Here is a 22,349-nt window from a genome sequence, read left to right on the forward strand (position 1 = left end):
AGGAGGATTTCTAGAAACTACTATGAGCTAAATAGGTCCCCATCCAAATCAAATATTCAAGTCCTAACCTAGTACCTCAAAAGAGGTCCATATTCAGAGACAGGTCGTTTATAGAAGCAATATGGGAATAGAGTGAGTGCTATCTCAACAGAATTGGTGTCTTATGGGGCTGGGAAGGTGGCTCAGTGGTAAGAGCGCTTGCCTTGCATGCATGAGGCCCTGGGTTCGATTCCTCAGCACCACATAAGCAAAATGAAAAAAAAAAAGCCGGAAGTGGCGCTGTGGCTCAAGTGGTAGAGCGAGAGGGACAGCGCACAGGCCCAGAGTTCAGGCCCCACGACTGGATCCAAAAAAAAAAAGAATTGGTGTCTTATGAGCAGAGAACCGGACACAGAGACATCCAGGGGCTTGGCTATGAGACCCAGGGAGAAGATGCTGCTGCTTTCAACTTGGACTTCTGCCTCTGGTACTATGAGAAAACACATCTATGGTTTAGTTTTCACTTCAAAATTGGTCTAAGCCAGGTGCCGGTGGCTCAAGCTTATAATCCTAGGTTTTGAAGAGGCTGAGATCTAAGGATTGTAGTTTGAAGCCAGCCCCGCAGGGAAGACCATGAGACTCTCATCTCCAACGAACCACCAGAAAACCAGAAACAGAGCTGAGTTCAAAGTGATAGAGCACTAGCCTTGAGTGAACAAGCCCAAGGACAGCGCCTATACCCTGAGTTCAAGCCCCAGGACTGGCCAAAAAAAAAGTTGGTCTATACCAAAGGAGTAAGTAAATGTGAGAACTTATTTATACTCATATACCACATCCACATCTCCAATTCATAAGCTGGAAGAAACAAAGAGATACCCTGTCTGATCCCTGGCATTGACTACTCCATCCTGTGTGTTCAATAAGCAAATGTCCTAACGAAACCACCCATATTGTTTTGATGGGAGCAGAATGTATCAAGCAGATGAAGAAACACCAAAGTCACTGTTCTTCCAATCAGCTTCCTAGGTTCAGCATTCCTAGTGATTTCAGTGCCCCTGAAATTACAATTTAATCAACAATAGCAATCCTCTAGTTGCCCTTGGTAAGTCTACACATAGTTGTGCATAAGCAGGCTGACAGCGCAGTGGATGGATGAAGCAGACAGCCCAACTCCTGACAGGATCTGTGTGTGTGTGTGTGTGTGTGTGTGTGTGTGTGTGTGTGTGTGTGTGTGATAGGTCCCTTCCAGATGCTCACTGTCTCCATGGCAACAGGGATGCTGATTTCAGGATCTTCATAGTCCATCCTCAAGAGTGACTCCATCATGTCCGCCCCACAGTGGCTTCCGGCCACTTCAATATCTCTGCCAGTTCTTGGATAAACGCACCGAGGGGTGTCTGACATTCTACTTTATCCCCCACTTCTACCCTGGAACTGCAAATTTTCTTGTCATAAACCCAAGTATTAGAGATCAAGTGGTCTTGGCTTTGTTTGAGAGCAGAAAGCCAGCTTTTCTCTCTTGAAATCTGACCTCTCTTGTTGCCTTTGCATCCTTTGTTCCTCTATCTCTTGGTTACTTCACAGCTTAAAAAAAAAAAAAGCCTCCAAGCTTTCATTTACAAGGTGCCCAAATCCAAAGGCTCAGAGGGTTGAGTTTGAGCCTGAATTCCCGCCCCCCCCCAATCAAACATCTTTCTTTTTTCCTCTTGGGCCAAAACAATTCGTGCTGCATGAGCGTGGTGGGGCAGTTAACAGACTCCTCTCCCCCCCCCCTCTATTTTCTTTGATCAAATAGGTATGAAGGCATCAAGACTGGCTGTGCATTGGACACAAGTATTGAGCGCTCCGCTCTTCACAATGGCCCACTCCAAAGAATCTGGACTTAGCCCAACATGATTCTGCTGCATGAAGCATGTCTGCAGGGGTGAGGCTGGGCTACTCGGCATAGCTGGGGGACGGACCAGTCTATCTGCTCCACAGCCCCAGGCCACCCGGAGCCTCTTCTGCCATGACAGGGGGGAGCAGCAGGGCCAGCCAAGATGGTCTATAGGATGTTACACCCCCCCCACACACACCATATCTTACAGATCAATGGACACACAGGATTGATAGAAAAGAGCTCTGTCCCTGGAGCAGTGGAGAGAAACTGGAGCTTGAGAGGTGTCTAATCATGAAAAGAGAGTGTGAGGAGGGAGGGCCTCAAGCTGAAAATGGCCATCTTGTGAGTTTTAGAAGAAAATTAGGCTACAGTATGACAGAGAAAATTCGGGTATACAATGAGGAGCTTGGCTCAAGAACTTCTTACGCTCAGCTGCAGAACAGAACTGCAGCAGACATGTGAATTTAAATCACAACCAGACTAGCTCAGTAATTGGATTTTTAAAACAAGAGACTTGTCAACCAGGGGCTGGCTGGTGGCTCATGCCTATAATCCTAGCTATTCAGGAGGCTGACTGAGGACCACAGTTCAAAGCCAGCCCAAGCAGAAAAGTCCATGAGACTCTTATCTCCAGTTAACCACCAGAAAACTGGAAGTGACTCAGGCTTTGAGTTCAAGCAGTATTTGCGCACACACACACACACACACACACACACACACACACACACACACACACACACACACACACACACACACGAAGCCTGTACATCAATTTCACAATAACCAAAAAGGTACGAACCACCCTAATGTCCATCAACTGATAAATAAAATGCAGTAGCCTCCTGTAATGGAATATTCTTCAGTACAAAAAGGGACAGAGGTCTGACATGCTACATCACGGCAACACCTTGAACACACTGTGCTAAGTGAAATAGGAAAAATGTTAATAGTATTGTCTCCTACTCTTTACATGAAATACCTAGAATAAATAAATAGAGACTGAAAGAAGTTACGAGAGACTAGAGAATGGTGAAATGGAAAATTACTGCTGTTTCCAGAGTTTTCTGTTTGAGAAGATACTAAGTTTGGAGGAAGAAAATGATAATGATCATTATACAATATTGTGTGCAGTGGGAAATGTACACTAAAGTGTACATTTGAAATGACAAGCTAGCAAAATGTTATGTTATGCATCTATTTTACCCGCCACTATGCAGGGGGGCCTTACTGAGCAGAAGGAGAACAGAACTCCCTCACTGCTGGTGGAAGTAAAAAAATAAAAGGGTGCAACCACTTTGGAAAACTTGAAACCGTTAGCTATAAATCTGGCAACTTCTTAGAAAGTTAAACACATACTATAGGATCCGAGTCTTTGGCTATTTCCTTTGTCTAACTGAAATGAAACCCCTTGGGCCCACAAAACCATACATCTCAACAGATTAATTTATTGACAAGATATATAGCTGAGGCACAGCTAAACAAGCAAAGAGTACTAGCAATAAAAAAGAAATAGGCAAGTGTTTATATATACAACTTAGATGAATCTGAAAATATTTGTACTGAGGAGAAAGAAGACAGAACAAAAATTTACATACCATATGATTCTATTTACACAAATCTCTAGGAAGTCCAAAATAATCTAGAATGACTAAAAGAAGATCAATGGGTTTTTTTTTGGGGGGGGGATTCAGGAAGGGGCTGGAGAGATAGATTACAGACTTTTTAGGGGGGGACAGATGAACTCATCCATTTGATTGTGGTGATAGTTTAACTGGGTGTATATTAAGGCTCATAAAACTGGACACTTTAATTATGTGCCCTTTACTGTGTACCAACCACATCTCAAAAAGAAAGTTGGTTAAAAAATGAAAGGCTGGGCATTGGTGGCTCATGCTTGTAATCCTAGCTATTTAGGAAGCTAAGAACTGAGGATCATGGTTCAAAACCAGCCTGGGCAGCAAAGTCTGCAAGACACTCATTTCCAATTAACTACCATAAAAGCTGGAGGTTGGGCAGTGGCTCTAATGGTGGAGCTGGTAGGGGGCTAGCTTTGAGCACAAAAACTCAGAGACAGTGCACAGGGCCCTGAGTTCAAGTTCCAGAATAGGCACAAAAAGAAAAAAAAGAAGAAAGAAGAAGGGAGGAGGAAGAGTAAGAAGAGAAGAAAACAGAAAGAAGAATGGTAAAGCCAGGTGTGTTGGTAACTCATGCCTGTAATCCTAGTTATTCAGGAGGAGGATCATGGTTTGAAGCCAGCTTGGACACAAAAACCCACGAGATTACATCTCCAACTGGCAACCAAAAAGTAGGATTAAAGGTAATGATTCCACATGGTAGAACATCATCGTAAACAAGAAAGCCAAAACAGGGTACTAGGGACTGAGATCAAGTCTCAGTACCAGCCCCCATCTCCCTTCCTCCCCAAAATGAGGCAAGCTGAATTTTCAAGCTATGACTAACCGTGGTCTCTTTGTTTTCACGACACCTTAACTTTCCTTTGCTTTGTATTTTGTAAGAGAGGTTTTAACAGAACCACCGAACACGAATGAACTGCCTGTTCTTCAGGAACTACCCTGTGATCCGATCTGAGCTCTTTTGTCTCCCAGAAAGGGGATATTTATTATTTTAAGAATACAATGGCTTCTCCACCTGCATGCGGCTCACTGCGGAGCATAATTAACCTGCCAAGCGCCAGGCCTTTGCTTCCACAAAGTCTGAGTGGCTTGGCCCGCAGAATTCTCAAAAATTGGTTATTTTTAGCAGATCGGGTGTCCTTTTAATTGCAGCTCATTAATTTCACATCTGCTTGCTTGCTTGTTTTGGTGAATCTGACTCATTCTAGAAGACAGGAGAGGGCCAGGATCCAGTCACCATCGCCTTACCCTTCTTCCTCTCCTGGCAGAAATTCTCCTCATGTCCTGCCCAGCATGGAAGACCTCACTCCCTCGCTCTCCTCCTTCTGAACTGTCCCAACTTCCACAGCTCAGTTTGCCTGGCTCCCACGCCCCTCTGCCCCATCTCCCGCCCATCAGAACATCTGCAGAACATCTGGTCCCTGGATACCCACACAGCCACTCACTACCCAGAGCAACGAAGCACAGTCTTGCATACTGGGAGCTGGCTTAGCCTATCTTCTACTGACCAAACAACAAACGGACAAGTGAGTAGTTTATCTAAGGAACAAAAATGTATTAGGGCTCCTGGGTCTGGAGGCTGGGAATGTCCACAATACCCAGGAGAACCCTGGATCCCCAAGTCAGAGCTGTGTTGAAACAAAGCCTTTATCCCCAGACACCAGATGAAGGCAGTCAACCTGAGGCACGCCCTGGTTAATCACTGCTGCTCCATGTGTCGGTCCTTCATCTTTATTTGGGGAGGTTGGGTAGAACACGGGCTGTGGTGCGTGGCACACAGCAAGGCACTGATGATAGAGCACCCCCAGCTAACATAAGCTTGGAGGAAATAAAGGCTGGGACGCAACGAACTCCTTCGTTGAATTTAAAATCAATCAGCTATAAGCTCCTCCCACTTGGATCCATTCGTAAGCGATATAAATAAAGCAGCCTTAAAATTAAAATCACACCTGTGGATCAAGGTGCCGGCGGCTCACACCTGCCATCCTAGCTACTCAAAAGGCAGACCATCAGGAAGGTCACGGTTCAAGGGACCCTATCTCAACCCATGGCTGGGTGTGGTGGCACAGATCTATCATCTCAGCTACACAGGAAGATCAGGAGTCCAGCCTGAGGGGGCAGGGGAGACTCTCAGCCCAGTACAGGGGGTTCACACCTCCTGTAATCCTAGCTACCCAAGAGACTGAGAGCTGAGGATCTCAGTTCAAAAGCCAGCCTGGGTAGGAAAAGATCTCTGAGACTGTTGTCTCTAATTAGCCACCAAAAAAAGAAGTGGAGCTGTGGCTCAAGTGGTAGAGTGTTAGCCTTTAGAAAAAAAATTAAAAAGCCTAGGGACAGCACCTAGGTCCCGAGTTCAAGCCCCAGGACCAGCACCCATAAAAATTAAGTGGTCCCTATATCCGTGGGGCCCATATACACTGTGTGTGTATACACTGCTGTGCACAGACAAGTGCGCATGCTCATTCGTCATTTGCCTGGTTTCTTAGCATCGGCACTTAGGTTAGCTAAGGCCGTCTGGCTGCACAGCGCACTGCAGTCGGATCTGTGGACAGTGACCAAATCACGTCTGCCTGTGCTGGGCTGGTGGCATCCTTCCCCTTCACCCCGGGGCCCGAAGTGCTGCTTCATCTCTTTGGGTAGCTTGTGAGCCAGAGAATGCCAAGGTCAGAGATGCAATTTGGCACAGCAGTCTGGCAGCCGGAGCTGCCGAGTTGGGCTGACTGTGCGGACAGAGACTGCAGGAATGCGACACACCCGTGCATCCACACGGACCACACTGCCCAGGGAACGGAGCAGGGCTGCAGCAGGGTACAGCTGTGGCCAGGCCGGGTCCTGGGTGCAGTTCTCTCTCTCTCTGAAAAGAGACCTGGGTAAATGGACAAAGACCAGTGGGCGGGAAGCAGAGAGCTATGGGAACTGGCTCTGGAGCCCCAGGGCTGGATTTGTGATATGATTTACAAATAACCACTTGGGGACTCCTCTTTAGGGCCCTTCTCTGAATGTTTAAAAGAAAAAGGAGGAGGAGGAAGAGGAAGAGGAGGAGGACGAGGAGGAGGAAAGGTAGAGGGAGGGAACATAGGAGGGGAAGAAGAAAGATGAGGGGGAGGAGAGGGAGGGAAGAGGGAAAGGGGGAGAAAGGCAGAGGAGGAGGAGGAGAAAGAAGAAGGAGAAGGAGGGGAAGAAGATGAGAAGAAAAAGAAAGGAAGAAAAAGAAATGAAGGAAGGAGAAGATAGAGGAGGGAGGGGGAGAGGGAGGGAGAAGAAGAGGGAGAGGGAGGGGAAGGGAGAGGGAGGAGGCAAAGAGGAGGAAAAATGGAAGATGAGGAATAGAAGAAAGGAAGAGAGAAAGAGGGAGGAAGGGGGAGGAGGAGAAAAAAGAAGGAAGAGGAGGAGGAGAAAGAAGAAGAAAAAGAAAGGAAGAAGGAGGAGGAAGAAGAGGGGAAAGGGAAATAAAGGAGAGGGAAGAGAAGGTGAAAAGGAGAAGTGGAGGAGGAGGAAGAGGAGGAGGAAGAGGAGGAGGAGCAGGAAGGCCACTGGACCTCTCAGGATTTAGACCCTCTTGTACAGAGTACTCCAGACTACAACCAGAAACAAGAGCCAGGTGTGGTGGCTCATGCCTGAAATCCCAGCTACTTGGACAATCCCAGCGATTGAGAAGTTTAAGGCTAGCCTAGGCTAAAAGACTGCCATCTCAACCAATAAGCCGGACATAGTGGTGCACATCTGTAATCCCAGTCACACAGGAGGTATAGACAGGAGAATTATGGTTCCAGGATAGCCCAGACATAAAAAGTGAGACCTTATCTAAAAAAAATAATCTGCAAAAGGCTGGAGGTGTGCACCAGAGTGCCAGCCCTACAAGGTTGTGAAGACAGAGAAGACAGATCCCCCTAATATTATCTTCAGGAACCAAGGATTTCAGAGAGTCCCATTCTTCCAGGTGCCAGCGACTCATGCCTGTCAACCTTAGCTACTCAGGAGGCTGAGATCGGAGGATCGAGGTTCAAAGCCAGCCCGGGCAGGCAAATCTGTGAGACTCTTTATCTCAAAATCCAGAAGCGGAGTGTGAGTGCTCTATAAAGGGAAGTTGTGAGTGGGCCTGCCCATCAGATATGGAGCCCACTGTCTGCCTCAAACCAGCCCACGTCACTCCACTGGTTGATATAAGCTCCTCTGTGACGTGAGAATCACAGCATCTAGGTCACGGCGATCAGGAGACTTCAATGGAGTAATGGATATGAACGTTCAGAAGAGGGCCAGGCACATCACTGAATGAAGTTTAGCTCCGTTACCTGGGGCAGGGAGCACCAACAGGTGCCACAATTTGGACCTTAAACCTCCCCTCCAAGGTTAAGTCCACAAAGCAAAGGCCTTGTCTCCATCATGGCTCAGTTGGGAAGTGATGGAATCTTTATAAGAGGTTGGGCCTAAGGGGAGAAAGTTAAGTCATTGGGGGGGGGAACTGTGGGACTACAGCCCCTCCCTCTTTTCTCTTTTGCTTCCGGTTCACAAGGTGAGTGATTTTGACTCAGCCTCACATCCACGCCATGATGGGCCACAGTCAACAGGCCCAACCTTGGACTCCAAAACTTGGAAACCTAATAAACCTTTCCATCTCCTAAGCTTGTGACCCTCGTTACCTGTTATATTCATGGAAAGCTGACTAACACAGGTGAGTGAGCTGCTGCTCCCATTCCAGTTCCCTGGGTTGTGTCTTCTGTGGAGTGGGGGGGGGCAGGGTTAGTGTCTCCTGAATACCCAGAAAAGGCAGGGTTTCCTCTCAGAAGGCAGCCATCACCTCCCAGAGCCTTCTATCCTGGCCACTTGGAGACCCAGCAGGCTGACCTCGGCTTCGGACGACCTATGCATGCATCAAAAGAACTTTCCTCTCCTTTGACTCTAGTAACACAACATAACAAATTCCTGCGAAGGGCGCAGGCCCATTGGGGCCTTGATGGTGTGGGGGCGTCACCCCCAAATCTGCCCTCAAAGGACTTCCTGCCTGATAATCAACGCTCTGAAACACTTGATAAAGGCCGGATGGCCAAACCAACTATTTGAAGTTCCGTCCAAAACAAATCTCGATCTGCACGCCTTTGAAGTTGATTTTCTTAACCACGTACACGAAAGCGCTGGGGCTTCAGCCAATGGCAGGTAGGATGGCTGAAAAGTCATTTCAGGTGAAAAAGCACTTTGGTTTCCTTTTCACCTAAAGACTTCTAAAGAGTCCAATGAGACGCTCTGGTTTAGCTTACTCTGCTCTGGGATGAAACCCAGAGCATCAGATGATGCTAAGCACACAGTGGTGGTGGTGGTTGCTGTTGTTGGTGTGTGTGTGTCTGTGTGTGTACATGTGTAAAAAGAGACAGAGATAAACACAGAAAAAGAGGAAGAAAGACACTGAGAGACAAAGACACTAAAAGGAGGGAGATCAGATACACACAGGGACAGAGAGACCAAGAGAAAGACAGACAAAAACAGACACACAGACAGGAAGAGACAGACAGATGCTAACAGTACAGAAAGAGAAAAAGAGACACTGAAAGTAGACAGAAAAAGAGAGACAAAGAGAGAGGCAGAAAGAGACAGTGTGTTCTCTGAATTCTGTGTGGTCACTCCTTAACGAATAAAGCTGCTTTTCCTCAACCTACCCCAGTACTAGAAACTTCCTGTGATGTCCACGCAGGAAGCCAGGTCACTTGGCTAGAATTGAGCAGATCTGGATACTAGGTAAATCCTTTTCCACCTCATGCTTCTTAACTGCCCCCCCATAACTGTTTCATGTTTTGTTCGCCCTGATGAGGCACCCACATGCACACACATGTGAGCACACGCATCCACATATGCCTGGGTGAGAGTTCTTCCGACAAGCCTGCAATGGCTGCTCCAAGCAGTGCTGGATGTGCAGCCTGGGGTGTGTGTAAGAATCCAACCAGGGGGGCTGGGAAGGTGGCTCAGTGATAGAGTGTTTGCCTTGCATGCCTGAGGCCCTGGGTTCGATTCCTCAGCACCAGAAAAAACTGGAAGTGGTGCTGTGACTCAAGTGGTAGCATGCTTGCCTGGAGCTAAAGGGTACAGAGACAACACCCAGGTCCTGAGTTCAAGCCCTATAACCAACCCAAAAACAAAAACAAGAATCCAACCAGGTCCCCCCAAAAGGCAAACCAAGGGAACATACTTTACTCAGTCACTCAACTAACACAGATGTCACCTCGATAGATAGCTCTTTCCCAACCAGAATGGGGCATCTGGGATTAGGTTCTACTGGGAAGCCCCACCCTCCTCCTCTTCAATGCCCACCAGAGGTCGCCCAGCTCTGCTTCTGCTTTCTGGCCTAGGCCAAGCCCTCCCGTACCCCTTCAACTTCTACCTGACATGCTCATTCACGACAGAGTGGTGTGAGTAACAGAGGGGAAAAGATGCTCCCAGCTGGGACCAAGGCAGCATCTAGTATTGCTGACTTTATTTTTGTCGGTCATGGAGCTTGAACTCTGGGCCTGGGGGCTGTCCCTGAGCTCATCAGCTCAATGCCAGCACTCTACCACTTGAGCCATAGCGCCACTTCTGGTTTTCTAGTGGTTTATTAGAGATAAGAGTCTCACGTACTTTCCTGCCCTGGCTGGCTTTGAACCGGGATTCTCAGATCTCAGCCTCCCGAGTAGCTAGGATTACAAGTGTGAGCCACCAGCACCTGGCTACATTGAATTTTTGACTTACTCTCCACCCATTTCTCCTCTTCATTCATCTACTCCTTTCTCCTGGTTTGTTTTCTTTAAAAAAAAAAAAAAAAGGTCTCAAGGGAGGCCTTTGATTCTATCCCCAGCATATCTCATCCCCCCTCTCTCTCCCTTCCCCCCTCTCTTTCTCTCTCTCTCTCTCACACACACACACAACACACTCATCTTCCCACCCACCAGCCTTTCCTTTCCCTTGCCCTGACTAAATCCTATACCGTTTCTGTCCTGATTGGCCTCTGAAGGCCATACCTAGTTGGTTCATTAATGCCAAAATTCACTATCATTTATAACGAGATTCAACTTCCTTCCCACCCTGCCTAAGGTCGAAGTAGTCTTAGAACCCACCATGTTCTGTGGCCCATTAATCATGCAGATAAAGTATTTCTTTGATTTGACACAAATCACTGCCCAGATCTTCTGAGAGTAGCAAAGTGTATTTTACAAGACCTCACTTAACTAACAGAATCACTCAAATGATCGTGATATTATAATGATGCCATCATAAGCTTGATTTTTGTTTTTGGGGCTTTTTTTAGTTGTTGGAGATTTACTGCCTTTATTTTACAGGAGGTGGTGGTTCACAAATTTCAGAATAATAATGTATAAACTAAGAATTCACGTACCAGAAAGCATGGTTTTAGACATTGATAGAAAGAAAGAAAAAGAGAGGGAGGGGAAGGAAGGAAGGAAGGAAGGAAGCAAGCAAGCAAGCAATAATGTGAGTCTGATATTGCTAAGATGCTAACTTTTAAAGACAGAATTATTTCAGTGTGCCATCACTATCTGTGTAGCCTCAAATCTTTGTGGAGGGCTCTATCAGGAGGGTGTCTTGGTTGGCAGCCATCCTGGGATTTTAAACATCCCACCCACAAAGGACTTGTTTATACAAAGGGCCGCTGAACTGCCAAGTGCTGGTTATTGTATTGGGGAGTAAGTGGGCGGGGATGTTTTTAGATACGGTTGAAGTCAGAAGCTGAAGATCAGAAGATATGAATAAGGAAGTTGTGTGTGTATGTGTGTGTGTGTGTGACGTGCGTGCACATGTGTGCACATACGCATGTGCATTCCAGTACTGGGACTTGAACTCAGGGCCTCACAATCTCACTTGTCTTATTTCTGCTTAAGGCTGGCACTCTGATCGCTTGAGCCAAACCTCTACTTCTCGCTCTTGGCTGGTTAATTAGACCTAGGAGTCTCACTGACGTAGCTTGCCCTAGGGCCGGCTTCTAACCACAATCCTCAGATCTCAGCCTCCGGAGTAGTTAGGGTTACAGGTATGAGCCACCGGTGCCTGGCTTTAAGGAAGCTATTCTTGAGAATGGACCCCACAGAGAGTTCCCTCCAGCTTTGCACAGGAAGTTCCACAGCCCATCCATCCTACAACCGCCACTTCCTAACTCCTTGTGACATCAGGAGAATGGAGACCCGTACCCCTTCAACTGCCAGGAGCAATTCACTCAGTCGATCCACTTGTTGCTGAGACAAGAGGCAAAAGCTTCAGGTTCTGGGAGACTGAGGCTGGCCCAGAGAAGCCCAAGTGAGGCTGAATTACTCCCCAGATGGCCAGCAGTGCAGAGATAAGTCTGTGTGTTCTAGCTAGGGGACCCACATTTGTTACCAAGCGGAGGAAGTCAATCAATCACGGGACCCCTGAGAAGAAGAGGACTAGCCAACTTGTTCATGGGGTTCTTTGGATCTAGAATAAGATCTCTCCATCTAGCCAAATTGTCTGTGTGTGTGTGTGTGTGCGTGTGTGTTCTTTCTACATTGCTCAGAACTGACTTCATATTTCTGCCTTCTAGGATGATAGGTGAGCCCCCACCAGACCTAGCTCACTCCTAATTCCTGCGTCTGCTGTGATTTATATTACGTTTGGAGACAGCGCCACAAACATAGGTCCAGCAGAAGGCCTCTCAAAGGAGAAGTTAGGAAACGGTGGTTTGTGGTGGCAATGTAGAAAGAGAATTGTTGCCTCCTCCTTTGTTTTTTTCCCTATCTTCCCTCCCACCACCACAACTGCTCCATGACAGAGCGCAATAATCCAAAGGCTTGTCAGAAAGGGACCCACTTACACGTGGGCTGACGTCAGGCCCAGAAACTCCTGACAGTACAGGGTACATAGCTCAGCCTGGACTTCTGGAACTAAGTCAAGGGGCCTGTGCTTGTGACAGCCATGGAGGGCAAACCCGTGGTGGGGCACTGTACCGGCAGGGATGCTCATACCCAAACCACCCTAACGCTTTTCTCAGAATACCACCAGCGCACAGCTTGAAGAGCCGTAATATAGAAAACAGCTGAAGTCGCCCCAGTGGAGCCCAGTGGATTCTGGGTAAAAGGCTTTGGGAGAGCCCTCTGCAGGAAGAGCTCAAGGAAGAGGCAGAAAACAAGTGCGTTCCTCGTGACGTCACCAGGCTACAACGTGATGTCATCCCTGCAAATGCAGGGACTCACTTCCTGGAACGGCCTATTTTTGTGGTTGTTCCAGTTCCTGGGGCTTTGAGCTCCTGGGCGCTGTTGTTCCTGAACTTTCTCACTCAAGGCTACAGCTCTTACCACTTGAGCCCCAGCGGCTCCACAATCTGACTTTCTGGTGATTGAGTTGGAGAGAAGAGTCTCATAGACTTCCCTGCAGCCGCAGGCTTGGAATTGTGACCCTCATTTCTCCAGCCTCCCGAGTAGCCGGGATTAAAGGCCTGAGCCACCAGCGGTCCCAGCCTAATAGAGGTTGGTAGTTTGACCCCAAGGAATCTAGGCCAGGATGAAGGTCAGGAGGAGGCGCAGGGCAGCCCCTTTCCTTCCCAGCTCCTCTGTAGTCTCTGAGAACCGGTGCTACTTTAATTACACCTGATGTGGGGGGAAATGCACCATGCATCCAAGGCAGAGATGCAGATGTGATTAAGACACAAGTGGAAGAACCCTTAGGGAGCTGGAAATTCTAGCTCACTGGTGTGCAGTGTGTGTGCCTCCTGACCTCCTGTGCAAATGGCCTGAGGTAGAATTCAGCCAGGGAAGACCTGTGGTGGAATTCAGAAGCTCCCTTGAGGAGAAACTTGTTCCTCAACGGCCCACTGAGAAACGAGCCATTGCTTCTGCGAATGCTGCTGTGAATGGGCGTGAGCTAGTGCGATGGCTTGGCAAGTACTGGTGGAGGCTGGGAAGGTGGCTCAGTGGTAGACTGCTTGCCTCGCATGCATGAGGTCCTGGGTTTGATTCCTCAGCACCACATACACAGAAAAAGCCGAAAGTGGTGCTGTGGTTCAAGTGGTAGAGTGCTAGCCTTGAGCACAGAGAGTCTCAGGGGACAGTGTCCAGGCCCTGAGTTCCAGCACTAGGACTGGCAAAAAGAAAAGAAAAAGTGGACAGCCAGTCACTTACGAGCTCTGAGAAGCCGCGGACCACCTGCCGCCTCTTGAGGTTGGTCTCGCCGTCCAGATTGGCGGTCTCGATGTGGCACAGGCCGTCCGGGTCGCTGGAGGACAGCAGCAGGATGTCCGCCGGGATGATCTCATTGCAGCGGAGCCGCACAAAGTCTCCCACGTGGATTTCTTTCCAGAATCGGTTCACGTATTTCTTCTCTTCCCTGGTAAAGAGACTTTAGTCAACAGGACTGATAAAAGCCTTCACACACAGACACACACACACAGACATACACACACACACAGACACACACACACACACACACACACACACACCACGTCCTGGGGCCTGAACTCAAGGCCTGGGTGCTGTTCATGAGCTTCTTTTGCTCAAGGCTAGCGCTCTACTACTTTGAGCCACAATTCCACTTTGGTTTTCTGGTGGTTCATTGGAGATAAGAGGCTCAGGGGGACTTTCCTGAGCAGGGGGACTTTCCTGCGCAGGCGGGCTTTGAACCCTGATCCTCAGAGCTCAACCTCCTTGAGTAGCGAGGATGATGGGCATGAGCCCCGGTGCCCAGCTCTGACATGAGCTTTAACACTGCTGAAGTTCAGGAAAGGCCATATAACCATTCTCTCCACTTCTGCATCTATTGAAAGTTTCCATAATGAATTAAAAAAAATAAGCATAAAACTAAATGTTGTTTAACTCCATTTATGTGAACAGCCCACATGTCACAAAATCTTACCAGATAAGAGCGTAGATTAGCAGCTGCTGTGGGCAGCAGGGAAAAACGAGAGAGTGACTTCTTTACTTCCAGGGGGTGACAAAAATGCTCTGGAGATGGGGAAGGTGGTGGCTCAAAGTCTGTCTGTGCAAAAAGTTAGCAAGACCTCATCTCAACTAATAAGCCAGGTATAGTGGCACACACAACGGGAATCCCAACCAGGAGTGAGATGGTAGATCAGAATGAACTTAGTCTGAGAGACTGCAGAATCAGCAGAAACACGGGGCAGCGACAAGGGGAGGGCAGAGTATTCTTGATCCCTGGGATCCAGACAGTCGGAAAGTGAGCACAGGCCTCCAGGGTGCCCAACCTCAGACGGCCAACATGGCAGGCAGGTGCTAAGTGAATGCACACGGCTGGAGACACAGTCAGAGCGATGCATGCACGCAAACATCGTTCTCTCTGCGTTTCTGGAAGCGGTAAGGTCCAGCGGCACACCCAGAGAAACAGAGAGGGTCCTCTCTCCAGACATTCCCAGCATGCATCTGTCTCCCCCACGGCCCCCTCCGTCACCCCTGGCACACATTTCACATCCAGATTGTTTAGTCTCTGAAGGACACAGCTGTTCTTGACAAACACATCTCACCCCGACCAGGGCCAGTGATGAACGCAGTCCTGGTGATTTTTTGTTTGTTTTCTTAATTGCAAGTTTTCAAGCCAGAATCCGCTGGCAGTCTAGAGATGAATTCCTCCAGGCACGGAGATAGTATCATGTTGGTAATAATAGAGAATCACAGCCCAGAGCTGGTGGCTCACAGTAAATCTGAGCTTCTCAAGAGGCTGAGAATTGAGAACTGCAGTTGGAAACCAGCTCGGGGGGAAGTCAAGTCAATGAGATCCTTATCTCCAAGGAACTACTCAGAAAAAGCCCAAAGTGCAGCTGAGGCTCAGGTGGTAGAGCGCTAGCCTTGAGCAAAAGAAGCTCAGAGCCAGAGGCCAGGACCTGAGTGCAAGCCAAGGTTGGCACACACACACACACACACACACTAATAATAATAGCAATAATAATAATAATAGAATACTGATGCTCACAGTGTAAGGTAATGGCTCACACCTGTAATCCTAAGCCCTAGGACTGGTACCATAAAAGAAAATGGAGGTAAAATTGTTCAGTCTAATAAGCTTGGTTTTAAGGAAACCCTACCTTCCAGCTCACTAAAGCACATGGACACGATTTCATTTACAACTTCAGGGGCTGTCTCTGGCTTCACTCTACACTACTGGCACAAAATGAGATAAGTATCTCCGATATTAAGCCAAGTGCTGGGGGCTCCCGCCTGTAATCAATCCTAGGATGCTGAGATCCTGCAGTTCAAAGCCAGACTGGAGAAGGAAAGTCTGTGAGACTCCTATCTCCAGTGAGATGCTAGAAAAACCAGAAGTGGAGCTGTGGCTCAAGTGGTAGAGCACTAGCCTTGAGCCAAAGAGCTCAGGGACAGCGCCTAGGCACCAAGTTCAAGCCCCATGACTGACCAAAAAAAGAAAATGCCCTTATGAGCCTCAGAAGCCATAGTTTGCAAGCTTCCCTCTGCTGTCTGGACGCACGGCTACCTGGTAGCAGTCAGGAAGCAACTAGTTGTCTGCCTTCGGGAGGAAGCCAGACATCTCCCTGCATTTCCAACGGCATCGACGGCATCCACGCTCTTGGACTCACACACAGGACATGTGTTCCACAGGAGGGGAAGCACGTGGCCTCCTCGGGATCAACACAACTTACAAAGCCATCTTTGTTCACTAGAAAAACCCTTTACATTCTTTGGCTGTATTAAGTCAGCGATGTGTCGCTGGGAGCCAAGATGATTTGGGAACTGTCCATGCTGGAGGCTTTTTCTTCTTGGACCAGAGCAGAAATGGAACAAAATGCATGGGATTTTGTCCACTCCAACTGACACATGACTACGTTCATTCCCAAAGCAAGGGTTCAGGCTGATCTGATGCCAAGAACATGGGGTGCTGGTGGCTCACGCCTGTAATCCCAGCTACTCAGGAGGCTGAGATCTGAGGATCGTGGTTCAAAGCCAGCCTGGGCAGGAAAGCCCAGGAGACTCTTATCTCCAATGAATCACCAGAAAACTGGTGCTGTGGCTCAAAGTGGCTTGGAGCAAAAGGAGCTGAGAGAGAGCACCCAGGAACTGGAGTTCAAGCCCTGTGACTAACAAAAACAAACAAAAAGCGTTGACAAGCACCGATGGCTTACATCTGTAACCCTTAGTTACTCAGGAAGATGAGATCTGAAGATCACAATTGCGTGCCAGTTTGGGCAGGAAAAACAATCTGTGAGACAAATCTGAAAGATTCTTATCTCTGGGGCTGGGAAGGTGGCTCAGTGGTAGAGTGCTTGCCTCGCATGCATGAGGCCCTGGGTTCGATTCCTCAGCACCACATACACAGAAAAAGCCGGCAGTGGTGCTGTGGCTCATGTGGTAGAGCGCTAGCCTTGAGTACAAAGCTCCAGTAAGAGCTAAGTAAGAGAGAGAGGCCGCCAGGCGCTGGTGGCTCATGTCTGTAATCCCAGCTACACAGGAGGCTGAGATCTGAGGATCATTCTCTTGCTCTCGCACACCAGAAGATTCTCAGAGTTCTGGCTATGGCGTCACACAGCTGCTACCGACAGAAGAGTTCTGGGGGTGGGGGCGCCCCCAGACAGGGCAGCTCAGGAGACCCTCCCACCCTGACTAAAGTCTGGGGTGCCCTCACCGCTTAGTGTTTGCCCTGTGTGCTCCAGCCCCATGCTCATACTTCAGTGTTCTACAGTTGCTTTCAATCTGAAGATGTCCTAGGGAAGATGAGTGTTTATGGGACATGAACTCAGGGTTTCCGTGCTGTCCATTAGCTTCCACCCCCCCCCCCACACACATATACATGAAGGCTGATGTTCTACATTGAGCCAAGCTTCAGCTTTGGGCTGGTTAACTGGAGATGAGCGTCAGGAACTTTCTGGCATGGGGCTGCCTCTAACTGCAATCTGCAGATCTCAGCTTTCTGCGTAGCTAGGATTACAGGTGTGAGCTACCAGTGCTGGCTATGTTGTTTGCTTTGAAAGCATAGCACTACTCCGGCTATACGGGCTCTCTTGCACGTGTGAAGAGTACACATTGGTGAAAACGAGCCAAAGAAAACAGCAGCCATATAAGCTCAGATCATAAGTCCAAGTTATGCATTTTTCTCATACCTTCCCATAATAGGCACCAAGTCAACAAGAGATGTTTATATTCTGCTCTGAAAACAGAGCAAGCACAGCACTGGAAGCAAACACCAAGAAGCAAGGGCTAGCCAGGTTCTGAAGCAGCCCTGACACCCACAGCAGCTCACGCCTGTAATCCAAGCTTCTTAGGAGACTGAGATCTAAGCAACCAGGAGAATGTGCTGGGTCAAGGCTAGGTCTGGGTATGTCTGCCTGATGGAGGGCAACCACAGAGACCTGCCTCAGGGGCCAGAGTAAACTGAGGCACGCTCCTGGGAGCTGGGAGCAGACCAAGTGCCGTAGTCCTGGCACTGTAGCATTGATAGGATTCTCCCTCAACACCCTTCCAGGATCTCCCCCACCCCACCCCCGCCCCCACGCCTTGTGTTTCCGTGTGGCTCCAGTGAACCAGATCAACACACAAGGAACATTTTATAACGGCAGCTGACCACTGCGGTTTGGGTTGCACCCTCTATAACACAAAAAAGCCCGGAGTTAAAACAGAAAAAAAAAGGGGGTGCGGGGGGAGGTTCTTTTTCTGTTGATCGTGAAACTTGAACTCAGGGCCTGACGCTGTCCCTGAGCTCTTTCGTGCAAGGCTATCACCCTACCACTTTGAGCCACAGCGCCACTTCCGGTTACCTGGTGGTTCACTGGAGGTAAGAATCTCACGGACTTTCCTTCCTCGGACTGGCTTCAAACCATGAACCTCTAATCTCAGCCTCTTGAGTAGCTAGGATGACAGGCCTGAGCCATCAGCACCCAGCTGGTTTTTTATTTTAAGTGCCTCTGGTTTGTCTCTCTCTCTCTCTCTCAACTGCTTCCTTAGTTTCTGACTCTTCTCCGGTGAAGCCCAAGGTATCGATCACACTTAAAAAGAACAAGTCAGGAACCTGGATTCCATTCTCCCTTGTGAAGCTTGGCTATCAAGTCCAGGGCAAGGCTGTTTGTTTCTGCTTTGTAAGCGAGGCTAAGTGTTCAGGGCCACACAGGCCACACAACCTCTTTGAGGAAACACTGCTATCAAAACAAATAAGTTTCCTTTTTCATTCAAAGTAGGGGGAAAATAACAAGGCCCTCCCTCCACTCAGCCATGAAGCCTTTTCCAGGAACACTTACATTTGTTCCTGAGGCGGTGAGAATCTGTTTGTACTTGTGATATCAAAGTTCTTTAATTGATCTATGATCAAACCTGCTTTAAACACAGAGGGGGGAAATACTCATTTTGTTCCAGTTTAAATTAAAACAAGCTATATTTGTGTGTGTGTGTGTGTGTGTGTGTGTGTGTATGTGTATGTGTGTGTGTGTGTGTGTGTGTGTTTGGAACTGTTTGTTTTTTAACACAGGGGAATATACTATTTTGAAACTTTGCTGGATTATTCTTTCTAGGCCATGAAAAAGCAGCCACAAATCTTATTGGTAATTTTTTGTTTTGGATTTTTGCAAAACACACAAAGCATGGCTTCTCTGTTGAAAGTGATGATAGACTCCCACTTTGAGTCAAGATGGAATTAAGAGTGGAGGATTTATCCACCTCCACAAAATAAAAAAGAAACATTCTTTCTTTTTTTTTTTTTTTTGGTGCCACGACTAGGGCTTGAACTCAGGACCTGGGCACTGTACTTCAGCTTTTTTGCTCAAGGCTGATGCTCTATGATTTGAGTCACATCTTCATTTCCAACTTTTAGATGGTTAATTAGAGATAAGAGTCTTCTAGACTTTCCTGCCCAGGCTGACTCTGAACCTCTATCCTCAGACCTATAGGCATAAGCCACCAGCACTCAGCTAAGAAATGCATTTTAAAAAATAGTTTTTCAAACAGCAGAAACTAAAGGACAATGATCCTCTTTTGTGGGGCAAGGTGAGGGCTATACCTGCCCTACTTCCTTTTTGTTTATATATATATATATATATATATATATATTTGTGGGGGGGTCTGGACATGGGGCATGGGGTTTGAACTCTGGGCCTGGGTGCTGTCCCTGAGCTCTTCATCTCAAGGCTAGTGCTTTACTACTTTGAGCCACAGCACCACTTCCAGTTTTCTGGTGGTTCACTGGAGATAAGAGTCTCATGGAGGGCTGGGAAGGTGGCTCAGTGGTAGAATGCTTGCCTTGCATGCCTGAGGCCCTGGGTTCGATTCCTCAGCACCACATAAGCAAAAAAAAAATCCAGAAGTGGCGTGGTGGCTCAAGAGGTAGAGCACTAGCCTTGAGCTGAAGAGCTGAGGGACAGCGCCCAGGCCCAGAGTTCAGGCCCCATGACCGGACTTCCCCCCCCCAAAAAAAAATAAACCCAGAGCAAATTTGCAGATTTGAAAACTACAATATCTGAGGGTTTTTGTTGTTGTTGTTGTTTAATCTAGTAATTGAAAGTTGGGTGCCAGTGGCTCATACCTGTAATTCTAAATACTCAGGAGGCTAAGATAGATATGAGGATCATGGTTTGAAGCCAGCCTAGGCAGGAAAGTCTGTGAGACTCTTATGTCCAATAAACTATTCAGAAAAGGTTGGAAATGGCACTGTGGCTTCAAGTGGTAGAGCAATAGCCTCAAGCACAAAGAGGCTCAGAGAGTGCCCAGGCTCTGAGTTCAAGTCCCAGGATGAGCAACAACAACAAACAAACAAAGAAGAAATCTAGGAGTTGAGAATGACCAGTAGATTAGCCAACTAGAAAAGAAAAATAAGCTACTGAATTTAAACACCAAGTACTGCGAGCTACCCCATCCAAGACATAGATTTTGTACAAAAGACGAGGGAAATGCAGGCTGACCACTGATGGTCAATTGCATGGCACCCGACAGCCATTCTCCATCGCCACAAAAACAAAGCCAGAAAGAGATGCATGCTAGTTAAATAACAATCTACATGATTACGACTACAAGTCTCAGGGCCACCGAGCGCCTGTAGAATCCCAGGATGAGACTACAGGCAGGCCACACATGTTCCAAGCCTGTTTCTCCTTTTATCTATATGGATTTCTCACTGCAGAAGAGGCACTGTGGCTCCCAATGGTCTCCAGGTTCTATTGCTAGCCCTTCCAAGATAGCATGGAATAGTCTGTCCCGTGGTGGTGGGGCGGGGGTGTAGCTGGGGGGGGATGCTGAGCTGCCAACCAGTCGTGAAAACTAGGGGGGGGAAAGACATACAAAAGACATGAAAACCTCAATAGGAAATGCAACCTGCACTGCCAACTCGGTTGGCTGCAGAGCCATCTCTCCAGATGAGCTGGTTTCTACTGTCACTCAGGACCACCACCAGGGGGCACTGTGCAGGCACCACCAGAGGGCATAGCTCAAGGACACACTTTCTGGCCCTCTTTTCCCTTCTGCCATTCCCACCAGCTTTTTGTACTTGCCATGACAAAATGCTGGAAAACAGGTAGGCGATGTAGCTCAGTGGCAGAGCATTTGCCCAGCATAGCAAAGAAAAGGGGGGGGGGTGCCCCGCTGGGAGGGAGGAAGAAGGAAGGAGGAAAAGCCAAACCCAAATACAAAGGAATTAATTCTGAAAAATAAAATCTTTTTTTAATTAGGCTTATTTTAAATGATGCTATTCTTTGTGTTTTTCCCCCCTGCAGGAAAGAAAAAGTACTGGCTATTTTAAACGAAAGACTGTTCTTATTTATTAGCCATCTTAGGGAAAATGGTAAGTTTATGGAAGTTTATGGAGCAATAGGAACAAAATTTTTAAAGAGTGTTGGATATGTTCAACAAAAAGACGGCTTTTAGTAGTAATTTTAGGGGAAATGGTTAACTTCGTGAAGAAACTGGCTGATCTGCTTGAGATCTTTTTGCTTTAAATGGGAGAGTCCTCTTCTTTTGCTTTAGTTGACTTGTTAGTTTAGTTCCAACATCTTGAAAAACGTAAAGGGCTGGGAATGTGGCTTAGTGGTAGAGTGCTTGCCTAGCATGCATAAAGCCCTGGGTTCGATTCCTCAGTACCACATACACAGAAAAAGCTGGAAGTGGCGCTGTAGCTCAAGTGGTAGAGTGCTAGCCTGGAGCAAAAGAAGCTTAGACAGTGTCCAGGCCCTGAGTTCAAGCCCCAGGACTGGCAAAAAGAAAAAGGAAAAAAAAAGCAAATGTAAGGAAAGGTTCATAATTCCACTTTCCTGGACTTTCGAACCCAGGGCCTCAGGCATGCAAGGCAAGCGCTCTACCACTGAGCCACCTTCCCAGCCCCACTTTCCTGGACTTTCGAAGGAAAGCAAGACAGCAGTTTCTTGAGCTACTTGCTCCCAGGCAGCCCTGGCTCCTTTTACTTCCTGGACTTCACAGCTTCAAAGCATGCCAGACGTCTCCCTCCTCTGCTGCTCTTTCCATTATTCAAAAGCAAAATGATTCTTGGGATGAGTGATGTTACCACCAAGAAATGCAAGCCACCCTGCCAGCTGCCACTTACTGGCTCTCCCCCCCCCCAGCCTCCTCACCAACACCCTGCCTAGCCCTCATCAGACAAGGCTGGACCCCAGAAGCGCTGCCTGCCCTGTGTCTGGACCTCTGGATATGACCCTGCCTGGCCCCTGGCTCTCCAAAGACAGCACAGCTCCTACCAACGCTGTGTGAGGTTCTGAGGTCTCAGGCCCCGCCCTTCCATGGCTCTTCAAGCTATCCTTGCACATGATTGGATGACTGCTATCCCCCTAAGAGGTTCTGCATTGTTTATACCCTCTCCTCATAATGCTGAATGTAGCTAGGCACTGGTGGCTTACACCTCTCATCCTAGCTAACCCAGGATGGCTGAGATCTGAGGATCCCAGTTCAAAGTCAGCCTGGGCAGAAAAGTCTGTG

General features: G+C 48.0%; 1 protein-coding gene across 1 annotated transcript in view; it reads right to left on the minus strand.

The window, feature by feature from the left end:
- The window catches only part of Atp10a (ATPase, class V, type 10A), a 69,706-nt gene that overhangs the window by 46,459 nt on the left and 898 nt on the right, over positions 1–22,349 (minus strand). The window contains 1 exon segment of the mRNA XM_013011905.1: positions 13,605–13,809. Within this exon segment, the coding sequence (XP_012867359.1) occupies positions 13,605–13,809 (205 nt within the window).

Source organism: Dipodomys ordii, unplaced genomic scaffold (assembly GCF_000151885.1).
Source record: "Dipodomys ordii isolate 6190 unplaced genomic scaffold, Dord_2.0 Scaffold15, whole genome shotgun sequence".
In the NCBI taxonomy this organism is placed as follows: domain Eukaryota; kingdom Metazoa; phylum Chordata; class Mammalia; order Rodentia; family Heteromyidae; genus Dipodomys; species Dipodomys ordii.